This window comes from Crinia signifera, chromosome 1, assembly GCF_055691185.1.
Source record: "Crinia signifera chromosome 1, ASM5569118v1, whole genome shotgun sequence".
Classification (NCBI taxonomy): domain Eukaryota; kingdom Metazoa; phylum Chordata; class Amphibia; order Anura; family Myobatrachidae; genus Crinia; species Crinia signifera.
Window position 1 is genome coordinate 82493034 of NC_139217.1, and position 12704 is coordinate 82505737.

The 12704-nt window shown below is 40.8% G+C and overlaps 1 protein-coding gene across 1 annotated transcript in view; it reads left to right on the forward strand.

Annotated features, from left to right (window-relative positions):
- SCFD2 (sec1 family domain containing 2) overlaps window positions 1-12704 on the forward strand; it is a 482746-nt gene that overhangs the window by 58218 nt on the left and 411824 nt on the right. The window contains exon 4 of the mRNA XM_083168483.1: window positions 1523-1698. Within this exon, the coding sequence (XP_083024609.1) occupies window positions 1523-1698 (176 nt within the window). The remainder of the gene's footprint in view (window positions 1-1522; window positions 1699-12704) is intronic.

Sequence of the window (12704 nt, forward strand, 5' to 3'; positions counted from 1 at the left end):
ACAGTCGCAGACACAAGCTGACTACGCTGACTATGGGAACACAACGCTGATGCTGACAGGACACTACGTTGACTACGTAAGTGGCGCCGTGAAACTACACGAGTACCGAAATGTGTTCCCTGTGTACAAGACATTCGCATTTTGGCTACCCCTACCCATTAGCTCCCACAACACAGAACCTCCCCGTCAATCATTTGAGAATTAATCCTCACTGAGACTGGAATGGTAATGCAATTGTCATGTGATAGATTTACAAGTTAGACGATTAACCAATGGTCCAACTTAGCCGCTCATGGGTAGTGTTACTGAAAGCTGCTACTTAAATCCATCAAGAGACGTGTATGTCCCACAGTAAGGGCGTTTCCCCTCTATAAAAGACCTGTATCTCCACCAGTAGGGGCATTGCCCGCGCACAGAGAAAACTGTATGTCTCAAAGTAGGGGTATTACCCACACACAAGACCTGTATTTCTCATGGTAGGAACATTGCCCCCACAAGAGACCTGTATCTCTCACAGTAGAAGCATTGCCCCCACAAGAGACATGTATTTCCCGCAGTAAGAGGCTGCCTAGATGCTGTGCAGCTTGGCGGGTAGGTGTTCCCTGTGTGAAAACTGTATTGTCTCTGCTTATATAGTTACCTACCTGGCTGCTGCAATGACCAGTGGTGCCGCTGATGGCTGCCTAGGCGTTGTGCAGCTCAGCAAATTTATGTTCCCTGCGTCTATAATCCCCAGGGTATATCAAGCGTATGCCTGTATGTGTTATGTATATCTGTACTGTCACTGTTTAACTGTATTAACTGGCTGTTGCACAGCAATCCAAACCAAATTCCTAGTATATGCAAGTATACCTGGCCAATAAAGCTGATTCTGATTCTGACAAGAGACCTGTATCTCAGAAATTATTCTGCTGCTCACAGGGAGTGTGCAAGTACGTTTTTGCTCTAGTCTACTACATATTTTTGGGATGTCTCCTACAGTCTGAATGAAATAATGTTGCAGTGACTGCTATGTTAGCCATGCTGTTCTTCTAAAATATTTATTTTTTACTTAGTGTTGTCCTGTGGGAGAAAGTCACTGCGTATAGTGTGCTGAGATCAGATCTATTATGTAGGAAGTTGCACAGGCTAAATGGACAGATCATATGTATATCAATAGAGGTGTAATATATGTATTTATACCCAGTAGTATAATGCGAGAAAAGTAGATTAGAGAAAATGAATTTTTAAAAGTGTAAGCTTATATGTGTAATATTTCTGAAACGTATACAAAATAGTCATATAAACGTAACGTAAGGGCCCAGTCCCACTAACATCTGCTTTCAGTGTGCTTGATAACCCCCGTGGAAGGTCTGTGCCCTTGCTAAAACATACTTCTTCCTAAGGTTCAGAGGTAGGATTTGCTCTAATCAAGGCAGTCATATTTTGCTTTCAGAGCGTGATTTTCGTCCACATTGAGACAGGTATATGTGGCCATGTGTTTGCATTCTGTTTAGTAAAGATATCTTTGTGGTCTCTTCAGGTAGAGTAACACCTGAGCAACTCCGAGCCAATGTCCTGCTTTTCAAAGAGAAACAGCAAGCCCTAGAAAACCACTGCGGCCTGCTCCAGCTGGCACTGGCCACAGTCCAGACACTAAAGCATCCCCAGTGCACCAAGTGGGACAGCTTCCTCGCATTTGAAAGACTCATCTTACAGGTACATCATTTACATTTTCCATATTTGTTTTATTTTAGTGTTTACATGATAGAATCATTAATTAGGACAATACATTGGTGCTTTGGTTCCTTGTTTTTGGCACCATAGTTGTAATTATTATTCACAGATTGTGGATCTGTTGGCACCTAAACTAATGGAAGTTGACACATTTTTATTACTGCCTATACCAGTGGTTCCCCAACTGTGTGCCGTGGCTCCCTGGGGTGCCGTGTAGCACTTGCAGGGGTGCCTTGGTTTGGTGGTCCAGAATCCATTAAAATTATTTATGGTCAATGTAAAAGGAAAAAAACAGTGCTTGTAGCTTCCAATTTTAAAATATGTAGATTAACAAATATTAATCCTGTACATCACAATATAACTGGACCTAAGGAGGACAAATAAGCACAACTTATTGTTTTCTGAAATTCTCGGTAACAAACTTTGCACCTGGGGTGCCGTGAAAAATATTCTGATATTGTAGGGTGCCGTGATGCAAAAATGTTTGGGAACCACTGGCATATACCCTAAGCAAGTGATCAGGAATATGTAACACTTATCTACACCTATGATATATACTATACACTTTATACCTTGCCTCATGTGTTTCTGCTATTATTAACTATGTATTCTTCCTGAAGGAGTTTCCCCTATACATTCCTCCTGTATTAGAGTCATAAGGGTTTTCCTTTTACTTTGTTTCATAATAAACTGTATATAAAAAATAATTTGAGTACAATTGTCGAAGTCAATCTCATGACAAAATTATATATTTTTATGTTTAAATATAGATCTCAGTAATTTCAAGTTAATACAGTATGTATAGTTCTTAAGCAGCCCATACATGTCCCGATACGGGCGTGCATTGTGGGCTTAAATAGCTCAGATCACATCACATTGCATTGCATGTGCATCCGTTGTGCATGCAATGCGATGCAATGTGATGTGAACTAAGTACAAAAAGTACTTTTGTACTGTGCGATGAGGTGCCGCGGGAGCACGCACCTCAAAGCAAGGAACGCACAGCCCGGCATCGGGCCGTGTATGGACAGCTTTAGTGTTCGCTCTAAGCTTGTTTTGAAAGGGCTCTGTGCCATGCCCATACTGTATGTTTAACTTGTAAATGTGCCCTGCCCCTTTCCTGTGCTTTTCCCTTATGCCGACACGCCTTTAAAAAAGCTGGGAACTCCCGAAGAAGCACGTTGGACACTTTCACCCCATTTTATTCACCAGCAATTGAATCGTCATAATTGACTTGCTATTGGGATACCTGAACCAGGACCTTTGGACACTGAATCTTGTTAGAGGAGCACAATTCTAAATTCAGACATCATCCAGCTGACACCACTCCAAAGGGCAACAACCATTCCCGCACATTGGTGCGAGGCTTCCCAGAAATCATGTTTTTAAAATTGACCATCTGCATACCCGCCTCTGTTCACTGACTGTGTCACAAGTAGAGTCTGTTATAGGAACAGGATCCTTTATATGGAGAAAAAAGAATGGGTGATCTGTGCCCTTACCCAGCAATAATGTTCAGTCTAGGATTTTTTTAGGGCAGGGTTCAATGGGGAGGGCACATTTTATATTAGAAGTTTAGAATAAAGATTTATTATTTAAAAAAAGAAATTTACATTAGACACAAAAAAATACCATATATATATATAAAAAAAAATCACATTCTGTCGTAATGACAATTACACATTATACCATACACCGTATTACACATTATACCATAATACCCATTACACATGATGGCATACACCGTAATACCCATTACACATGATGGCACACATGAAAGTTCTCAGCGGCATGTCAGCGCAGTGGGGGGCAGCATAAGGGCGCACAGTGCCACACACAAAAGGGGCAGGGTGCATTTTGAGGTTTTAAAAATGGGCAAAAGAAGCTTAAAGGGAACACTATAAAATGATGTGTTAATAAATGTTTTATTGATTTTTGCTATCTACGCTGTGTGATATCATTTAAATAATTCCTCACAAGCGCAGTTTACAATGGTTTCCTTTTTATAGAGAACTGCGATGTAATGGGAAGCGGTCATCTATTAGAATGAACTTAGGTCTACAGTCATTAGGTCGACCCCACTAGGTCGACTGGCAGGAAGGTCGACCTGACTTAAGGTCGACATGGGCCAAGGTCGACATGACTTAAGGTCGAATTTGCATAAAGGTCGACATGAGGAAGGTCAGCTGGTCATAAGGTCGACATGGGTTTTTCACTGTTTTTTGAGCCGACATGTGCCGACAGGCGGTATTTCATGCCCTGCCATCCACTAGGGCGTGGAGGAGGTTATTAAAGCTGTGGCGAGCGAAGCGAGCCACCGTGCCCGAAGCATTGCGAGCGAAGCGAGGGTCCGATTCTCATTGCCAACTGTGTCCATGTCGACTGTGTCGACATTCGGGTAAAAAAACAGTGAAAAACCCATGTCGACCTTATGACCAGTCGACCTTCCTCATGTCGACCTTTATGCAATTTCGACCTTAAGTCATGTCGACCTTGGCCCATGTCGACCTAAAGTCAGGTCGACCTTCCTGCCAGTCGACCTAGTGGGGTCGACCTAATGACTGTAGACCTAAGTGTGGTCTGACAGATGTACCGATTCCGATGTAATTATACTTTATCAACCACCTACTAGTACTAACTGCATTGTATCTCGCTGCTTGTCCATGGATGTCCCAGACAGTGATGTGCATACCACTTGCAATATAATAACAGATTGCAATGTTGTTTTGTAACCCATGTAAACCACAAAGTACACACTTTGCAAACAAACAAAGGCTTAACGTTTCACGCCATGACCCAATCTTCCTGCTGCAATCTATGGTTTGGAAGAGTACATAACACTGTATATGTCTGGCTGTGGTTACATCACTGGGTATTTTTAAGACATGTTTACTATTTCGAAAAATTTATATATTTTTTTAATTAAAATGTTGCATAATATTAAAGTTGCTTCTTTTATGTGAAAGTTAAGGGGCATACACATTAGCATTACTTCCTCACAGCACTGAGGTCATAGGTTAGATTCCCAAAATAGCCTAAAATCTCAACATGTGTACGCTCCCTCACATATAAGAAAAATATAAAAAAACAAAATAAGGTGATCCTAGTACCCTGGGTGGTGGATACTGCTCCAAATAAACATTCTAAGTGACATATATGTGGAAAACATACTTGAGATATGATATAGTGGAGCAGATGTATTAAGCTTTAACAAGAGATAAAAAGGTAAAGGTGCCCATAGACGCTCCGATGCGGGCGTCCGTTTTGTGCTTAAATAGCACGCACCGCATGCCTTGTGCATGCAATGCAATAAAAGCATGTACAAAAAGTATGTGCAGCACATACTTTTTTATTGTACGATGAGATGCCGCGGGAGCGCGCATCTCAAAGTACAAAACGGACACCGCCGCATCGGAGCGTCTATGGGCACCTTAAGGGTGATAAGGAGAGATAAACGTCCAGCCAATCACCTGCTAACTGCCATGTTACAGGCTGTGTTTGAAAAAAGTCAGTAAGGATTTGATTGGCCGGACGTTTATCTCTCTTTATCTCCCTTGCATTTTTCTCTTGTTAAGGCTTAATACATCTGCCCCAGTGTCTGCTACTTAGTGCGGTATGGGAGAGTGGCCTGTATAATTTGCCATATCCCTATCCTTTATGACGTTCTTTCATGGTCTTAATTTTGTAGGGCACAAGCACACAGAATGGCTGGCCGCTTCTGGTGCCTCTCAGACCAGTGGCAGCATTTGCAGTTCTTTGCTATGTTATATCTCAGTGGAGTGCAGCTTAGAAGTGTAGTGCATCATTAAGCATTATACTGTATGCTTCCAGACTGGTTTTAGCTCTCATTGGACTTAGCATTGTCCATTAATCACCAGAAGAAGGACTCTGGTCATAGAAAGTCAGTGCAGTTGGGCTGACTAGGCAGTGCAGTTGGGCTGACTATGGGGTGGCACCATTCTCTTGTTAAATTCTTTTTATATATTTGTGTGTTACTGAGAATAAGAAGATTCTTCTCTACTATGAAAAAGGTTGGCCTATTTATTATTTATTTATTTATTTATTAGAAGTAAAATTTGATTCCTAATAAGTGGAATACCCCAGTCTATGCAGTTGATATTATTTAGATGGCTCTCAGGACCACAGACCAATAGGACAACGGTTCGTTTGAACAAACTTTAAGGACTGTGTTTCCCCCCCCCCCTGAAAAAAATTAGCAAGAACAGGATCTAGTGTTTATCTAACTCTTAGGGCATTGCTCATATGTGACGTTTCATTTCCTGTCCTGGGTAGAGATTTATTTTTTTATCTTTAAGTCTCTTTCAATGTTATTATTGTGGAGGCGAGTGATCCGACCAGTGCAGTATGGTACACATCATCTTTCCAGGATTATTTGATATAATAATGACAAAGACTGCTGGGATTTATCACGCAGATGTGTTCCATTCCGTTGGACCACTTCCCAGAAATAACCATTAAGAACATCATTAATTCTTTTTATCATTAGCTTTTTTTATATGAGTATGATGTTAAGGTACTAGACACTAGGGGCCATGAAGTTCTTCAAATAACATTTAGGAATCATGCTTGGTATAGGTGACCAGGCACGGAGTACGCTAGCCCAAGAAAGTCTATTTTCTCAAATTATGTAAAATATAAAGATGATCTATAATCACATTGAAATATTGGGAAAGTCTGAGATGTAGGTTTGTGTCCAAACTGCAGGATTCACTATACAGCTGGTAATGTGTTAAGGTTTGAAAACAACTAAGGGGCCGATGAAGTTGCATGTGGGTTAAGGTCACTTCTGTAGCTTGAGATGTCTCACCTATAAGATCTACAGACCTGGACAAATGTTGATACCTTTACAGCTTATTGAAACAATGCTTTATGCCTCCTTAAACTTGATTAAATGAAAAATTATTGTTTCATGTATACCTGCACGCTGTTGTTATGTCATAGAATAAAGCAAAGAATCTGTAAAAAGAATATTACTTATTCTCCAGAGTGGCCTGGACAATATTGTTGGGACTCCTAAGAAAAGATAATAAATGGATTGCAGGGATATTTTAAAAGGATTGCTTTCTTGAATTAGAATCCTATGCCTTCAATCTTTTTCAGCCGTTCAGTCAATTTAAATGAAGAAAAGTTGTTCTGCTGTTTGGTATCATTGTCTGTATCACACTGAGAATGGGCCCAAGAAAGCAAAGGAGAGAGTTGTCAGAGGCGATAATGATATGAAACCTTGTGCAAGTAGATTTATGTACCGGTAATCACTGGCTTAACAGAGATAGGCTGAGAGTAGTATCATGTGACTATAAACTGCCTCCCGATTGGAATACTCATTAAATAGGTATTAACTATCTTTAGACAGAAATCTTAAAAACAAATGCACTTATAATAATTTGGTGGATTTATTGTAAATAAAGCAGGTAGATTTCTCAATATAAAAAATAGAGTGTATGAGATGCACCTCAAAATCATAAAAACATAATACATTAGACCACAGTGTCCATTCCTATGTTGCCCTTGTACCATTGAAAAATCTGTGTAGGAAAAGTTCTATGTAAACAGCATGTAAAGTGACGAGAGAAGAAATATTGATCTGGTCAAACCAGACCTCTAGTACTGTAGATAGTATACTGGTGGTATCTAGCTTCCCCGTCAGTATGCCACTTGGGGGGTTGCAATCTGGTTATTGCAATTTCAATGACTGTTGGTGTGTGCAGGCTATATGAGATGGTGAAATTGGTGAAGCTGAGCTCCTGTTATCTAAATAAGTTCTGATGGGATACCAGAATTCCGGGCGTTTAGGCACATACTGTATGGTAATGGATATTTGGATGACGATAGGGTGCAGGTACTAAACTGATGCATTTCACTTCATCTTCAGAAGCTTTATCAGAGAATTACTCAATATAGTCCAAAACAGACCATCCTAATTGAATAAAAACAATAACTAGTTCATTTATACTTAGGCATCCATTATTCTGGTCTTCGTTGTAGATCCTTCAATGATGTGAAACAGCCATGATATTCTTGTAGTGTTAATATATTGTAATGAGTACAGCTGTACACCTCGTAAAATGCTCAAATAACTACTATATCCATGATGTTAAAGACGAAGCGCACAAGAAATCAATGAGGGCACTTCATATCAAGGTTTCTTTAAGCAAAATCCACTGTATTATTCTCCATAGCCAGTTATGTGTACCATACTCAATGTTGAACTTGAGTCCTCATATACTGTATAATGTATCTGGGAATCTTTGTGAGGATGCAATCTTAAACCTCCACTGTATTCTAATCCCCTACAGTGTATGCTCTGATTGGAGCTGGCCCTAACCAATTTAATGCCCTAGGCAAAATTTTGTCTGCTGCTCCCTAGCATCACCGCTAGTTCTTCCTCTGAGCCAGCATGGCACAGATCACAGCAGCAGCTAGCAACTCTTATCATCCCAGACCAATAGCAATCCTTATCCAGAGCTGTAATTAGACATTTTGGTGCCCTGTTCTAGCAAGAGAATTGGCGCTCCCATATCGCAAAAAGAATGTGGTCTTGCTGCAAAGCGGCGTGGTAAATCAATTTTACCCCCGATTCAAATTATGACACATAATGGTGCAACCTTATTCACGTTACATCATGCAGTGTTCCTTATTCACGTTACTCCACATAATAGTATCCATTTGCATTTTACACATTACACCTCACAACAATGCCCCTTATTTATGTAATGTCACTCTTAAGATAATTGTGCATGAGTGGCTGTAGGGCAGCGCCTGCGACATTGCGTGCCGATAGGGAGGAATAGGAATCAGAAACACAGTAGCCCATAGGCTGACTGGGGGTGCACCCTGACGTAGCTATAATAGTTTCTATTTAATTAGCAAAATAGCTCCCTTGTTTAAAGTCATTAGATCCTGCACAGAATTTGGCTTCTGAGGGTGCCAGTAATAAGAGTCATTTTACATTTAATTATGATCACCACATTTTCTGGTACTTATGTAGTATCTGGGCGTCCGATTTAGAAATCGGATCGGATCGCATGCGACCAAATCGTATGTGATGCGATGGTCAAGATTTTTCCATAGGATTCAATGTTAAAATGGTCTGAGTCCATTTTAACATAGAATTCAATGGGAAAAAGGGGTCCTTTTCCTTTCCCCACTATCCAAGTGGGCATGGAGTTTGATATAAACCTGTGGCGAGCGTAGCGAGGCGAGCGGACACAGAATACTTTTTAAGAAATATGCGTCCCCTCGCGGGGCTCGCTTCGCTCGGCACGCTTCGGGCTCAGTGGCTCGCTGCGCTCGCCACGCTATATAAAATCAACTCTATGCCCACTTGGATAGTGGGGAAATGAACAGGACCTTCTTAACATTGAATCCTATGCAAAATCGCATCGCATCGCATCTGATTGTATGCCTTAAGGTAAGGCATACAATCACAAAGTCGGACGCCCAGATACTACATAAGTACCCATTTTCTATTTAACTATGTAATACTTGTACTATATCACCACACTTCCTAAGAACATGTATGGAAGTAGTGTATACTGTATCATTAGATGAATTATCCTAGTTCATATGGATCTAGACTATCAGCAAATAACCTTATACGCAGATTCAAGGCAGGGGGTCACCCAAGCACGTATCCCCCTTTCTGTTGTTTACATTTTCTTTGTATGAACTTAAATTTTATATTGTAGCTGCTATGACTGATATCGTGGCGGGCTGAGCAGGGGCAAGGTGACAGATGCTAGCTGCATTTTTACACTATGGCCTGCGCAATGCCTTTGGCGGGATCTTGCGGCTTAGGGGCTTCTCCATCCTGATGTCACCCGACAGCAGAAGAACAGGCAGCTTGGCGGTGACTGAATGTCAGACCGCGTCAGGGAGTGAGGTGTAGGTGCTGTGTAGACCCTACATGTGTGTGTGTCTGTGTAGGGCTCCTGATGCTCAATAGAGAAGGCTGGAGGCAGTATATTGTGTGATAGAATGACCCTAACGTTAACACAAATACCCCAATCTTGACTGTAATGCCTTAAAACGAATACCTAACCAAACCCCTAACCCTGATCCTACTCTATCTAAGCTGGCTGTAACACTAATAATCTAACTTTAAAAGGGCAGATTAGATGATTCTTTTCTTCCATCAAATTCTATGTTTCTATGTAGGAGTGCAGACGTGTGGTTCTACACCTTCTCTGTGTCTCTCTCCCCTCCCCACACCCTCGTTCTTTTAGTATCTTTTTTTTACTGAATAGTCATGTCCCGGCTGCATTTGAGGGTGCTCTGCATTCTCGTACAGTATTTACCAATCTTGTGGACCATTGGTGCAGCATTCGCTGTGAGGCCAAGCTCCTTGTTATGAGGCCGCACTCATTTCCACAGGTGCTAATTACGACCCACCCACATTTCGCTGTTGAGTTGTCCCCACCCTGTAATTTTTTTTCTGGATCCACTCCTGTATAGGGGCATGCTGTCAGATACCAAGTAGCAAATTCTGAAACTGTCTCTGTATTCCAAGGGCGCCACTGCCTTTGATGCAGACCTCCACATACAAAGCCAATCAGCAGCGTAATCTGGATCACAAAACCAGGGTCTGATCTTTGACACCACAGGCAACCCAGGTTGGACCAAAAATAGCCCTAGTAGCGACCAGGGTCGAGACCAGACCAAGCAATATCCTGGGTTATTTGCTGAGTGTAAAAGGAGTATCAGTTTTGGTCTGCTTATGTGCCCTTGTGAACTCTGTTTCACTGTTCAAAATTTTAGATTCCATTTTTATATTCTGTAACTTTTTCAGTTAGTGAATGAAACAAAACAGCGGATAATGAGCTCATATGGTAGACATTGGGAACAACAGGGTGTGGTTCCCACATTTGAAATAAAAACAAGCACAACACTAAATTCCTAACGGACACTGAAATGGATACCAACAATTTATCTTTGCCAGCGCTCAGGGAAGTGTCAGGAAAACATTTCATACATTGAATCTAAAAGAATACTAACACAAATACATTTATAGTGGGTTTCTGGCAGTAGAGCACACAAGGAATGGCTAAGTACTGTACCCTGTTATAATGTTATAATCTACATTATGTGAGCATTTCAACTTTGGTGTTTTAAACACTTTTTATGTCAGATTACTTGCAAGTGGAAAATGACATTGTGTGGCCAAGGCGGTTTCAAGTGCAGGCATAAAAAAAACTTCCTGAGTCACATAGGGAAAAATGCAGAATCCAAACAAGACAGAAACTAAGTCGCAGACATCATTTGAGTCCTAATAGAGAAAAAACACTATATAAATAGTTACTATTATTATTATTATTATTATTATTATTTAAATATCTGTTTGTGCAGGCTTATATGAGTGTGCACCTTTTGGGTTCCTTGTGTGCATTGTCCTGAAAGCCTTTTTAATAGCTTCCATGGGATATGCATAGGCAAACGCAGGGGGTGGGGTTCTGGTTGCCTGGAAGCCCCCTTCTCTTGGCAAGTGCCTTCAATTATGACAATAGTACTTCCTCTATGCCAGTGGTTCCCAAACTTTGTGCCGTGGCACCCTGGGGTGCCTTGGGACACTTGCAGGGGTGCCCTGGACTGGTGGTCCAGGACAAATTCAAATAGTTTATATTTAATATAATAGTCCAAACCATTGCTTTTTGCTACCAATTATAAAATATATAGACAAACAGAATTTAATCTTATCCATCACCACATAATTAAACCCTAACAATGAGCTATAATCACAAATTTCTTAATTTAATATTTTACATCTAAATTTCTTAAGTATAAGGTTTTCGCCTGGGGTGCCGTGAAAAAAATTCTGATACTCAAGGGTGCCATGATTGAAAAAAGTTTGGGAACCACTGCTCTATGCAATAAATATTACCTAGTTTCAACACATCAATACAAAGCAGTATAATATACACTCGAGAACTGTGAAAGTCCTGCAGGTATCTTTAATACAGAAGTCAGTGTACAGGCCAGGTACTTAGCACCTTGTACATCATAGATGATACAATTCAGCTAAAAGCAACCAGGACCTTCCTGACAAATGAATGACTCCACAGACTGAATTCATTAAAACTGGAATAAGCTTTGCTAAAGGCCCTAAACCCTGCGTTTCCCTGCAACTCCCCAATCCTCCCAGGGAAACCTTTAAACCCCTCCTATTATGTGCACATTTGGCAAATGAGCAGCCAGGGTAAATTGCCTTGTTAGCTAATCTAACCTGTCCTCATTTGAATGTTTATAGAAAGGCAATCAGCAATGTTTTTCCATGAGATAATGTGTAGTCTGAGTCCTCTAGGTTTGGCAGCTCCCAGCAGCAATAACTGACATGTGAACGGCCCACTCACTGGGCAGCAGTATATGCATATTGTGTCTAGCACGTGTCAAATACACCATTTTATAGCAAATATTTACTTGGCAATAAAACAGCCTGAGAGGCTGACGCAGGCACATGTTTGTGCAGTATGCACTGCTGTCTATCACTGGCTAGAATGGAGCAGATGATCAGCATTGCCAGAGGTCCCATGTACGAAACCATACAGGGCAATTCCTGTGGTTTGGTTCTAGTTTCATAAGTCAGTTTGTTAGGAAATATATCATGTTCTCTCGTGTATCGTTTGTGGCAGATTGCTAAATGTTTAGGACAATAGTAATTATAAACATCCAATGTGAAATTCAAGTTGATCATTTACTTGGCCTTTCAAGGTTTAAGTAAATAAATATTGTGACCGATATTCTTAGTGACTCTTCAAAACATCAGTGTTTAATGATTATGAGTCAAGGCGGTGTCATGCACTCAGAAGGGGTATTAAGTGTCCGCAGTGCTGTGGAATGCCTCTGACACATGGGTGTAAACATTTCATAGTAAACGATATTGTCAGGGGCAGATTTCTCTCTTTCCATGTGAGTATAAATGTCTGTAAATGCACCTACAATGATTTACACTTCATCTGTGCTGATTATTTTTT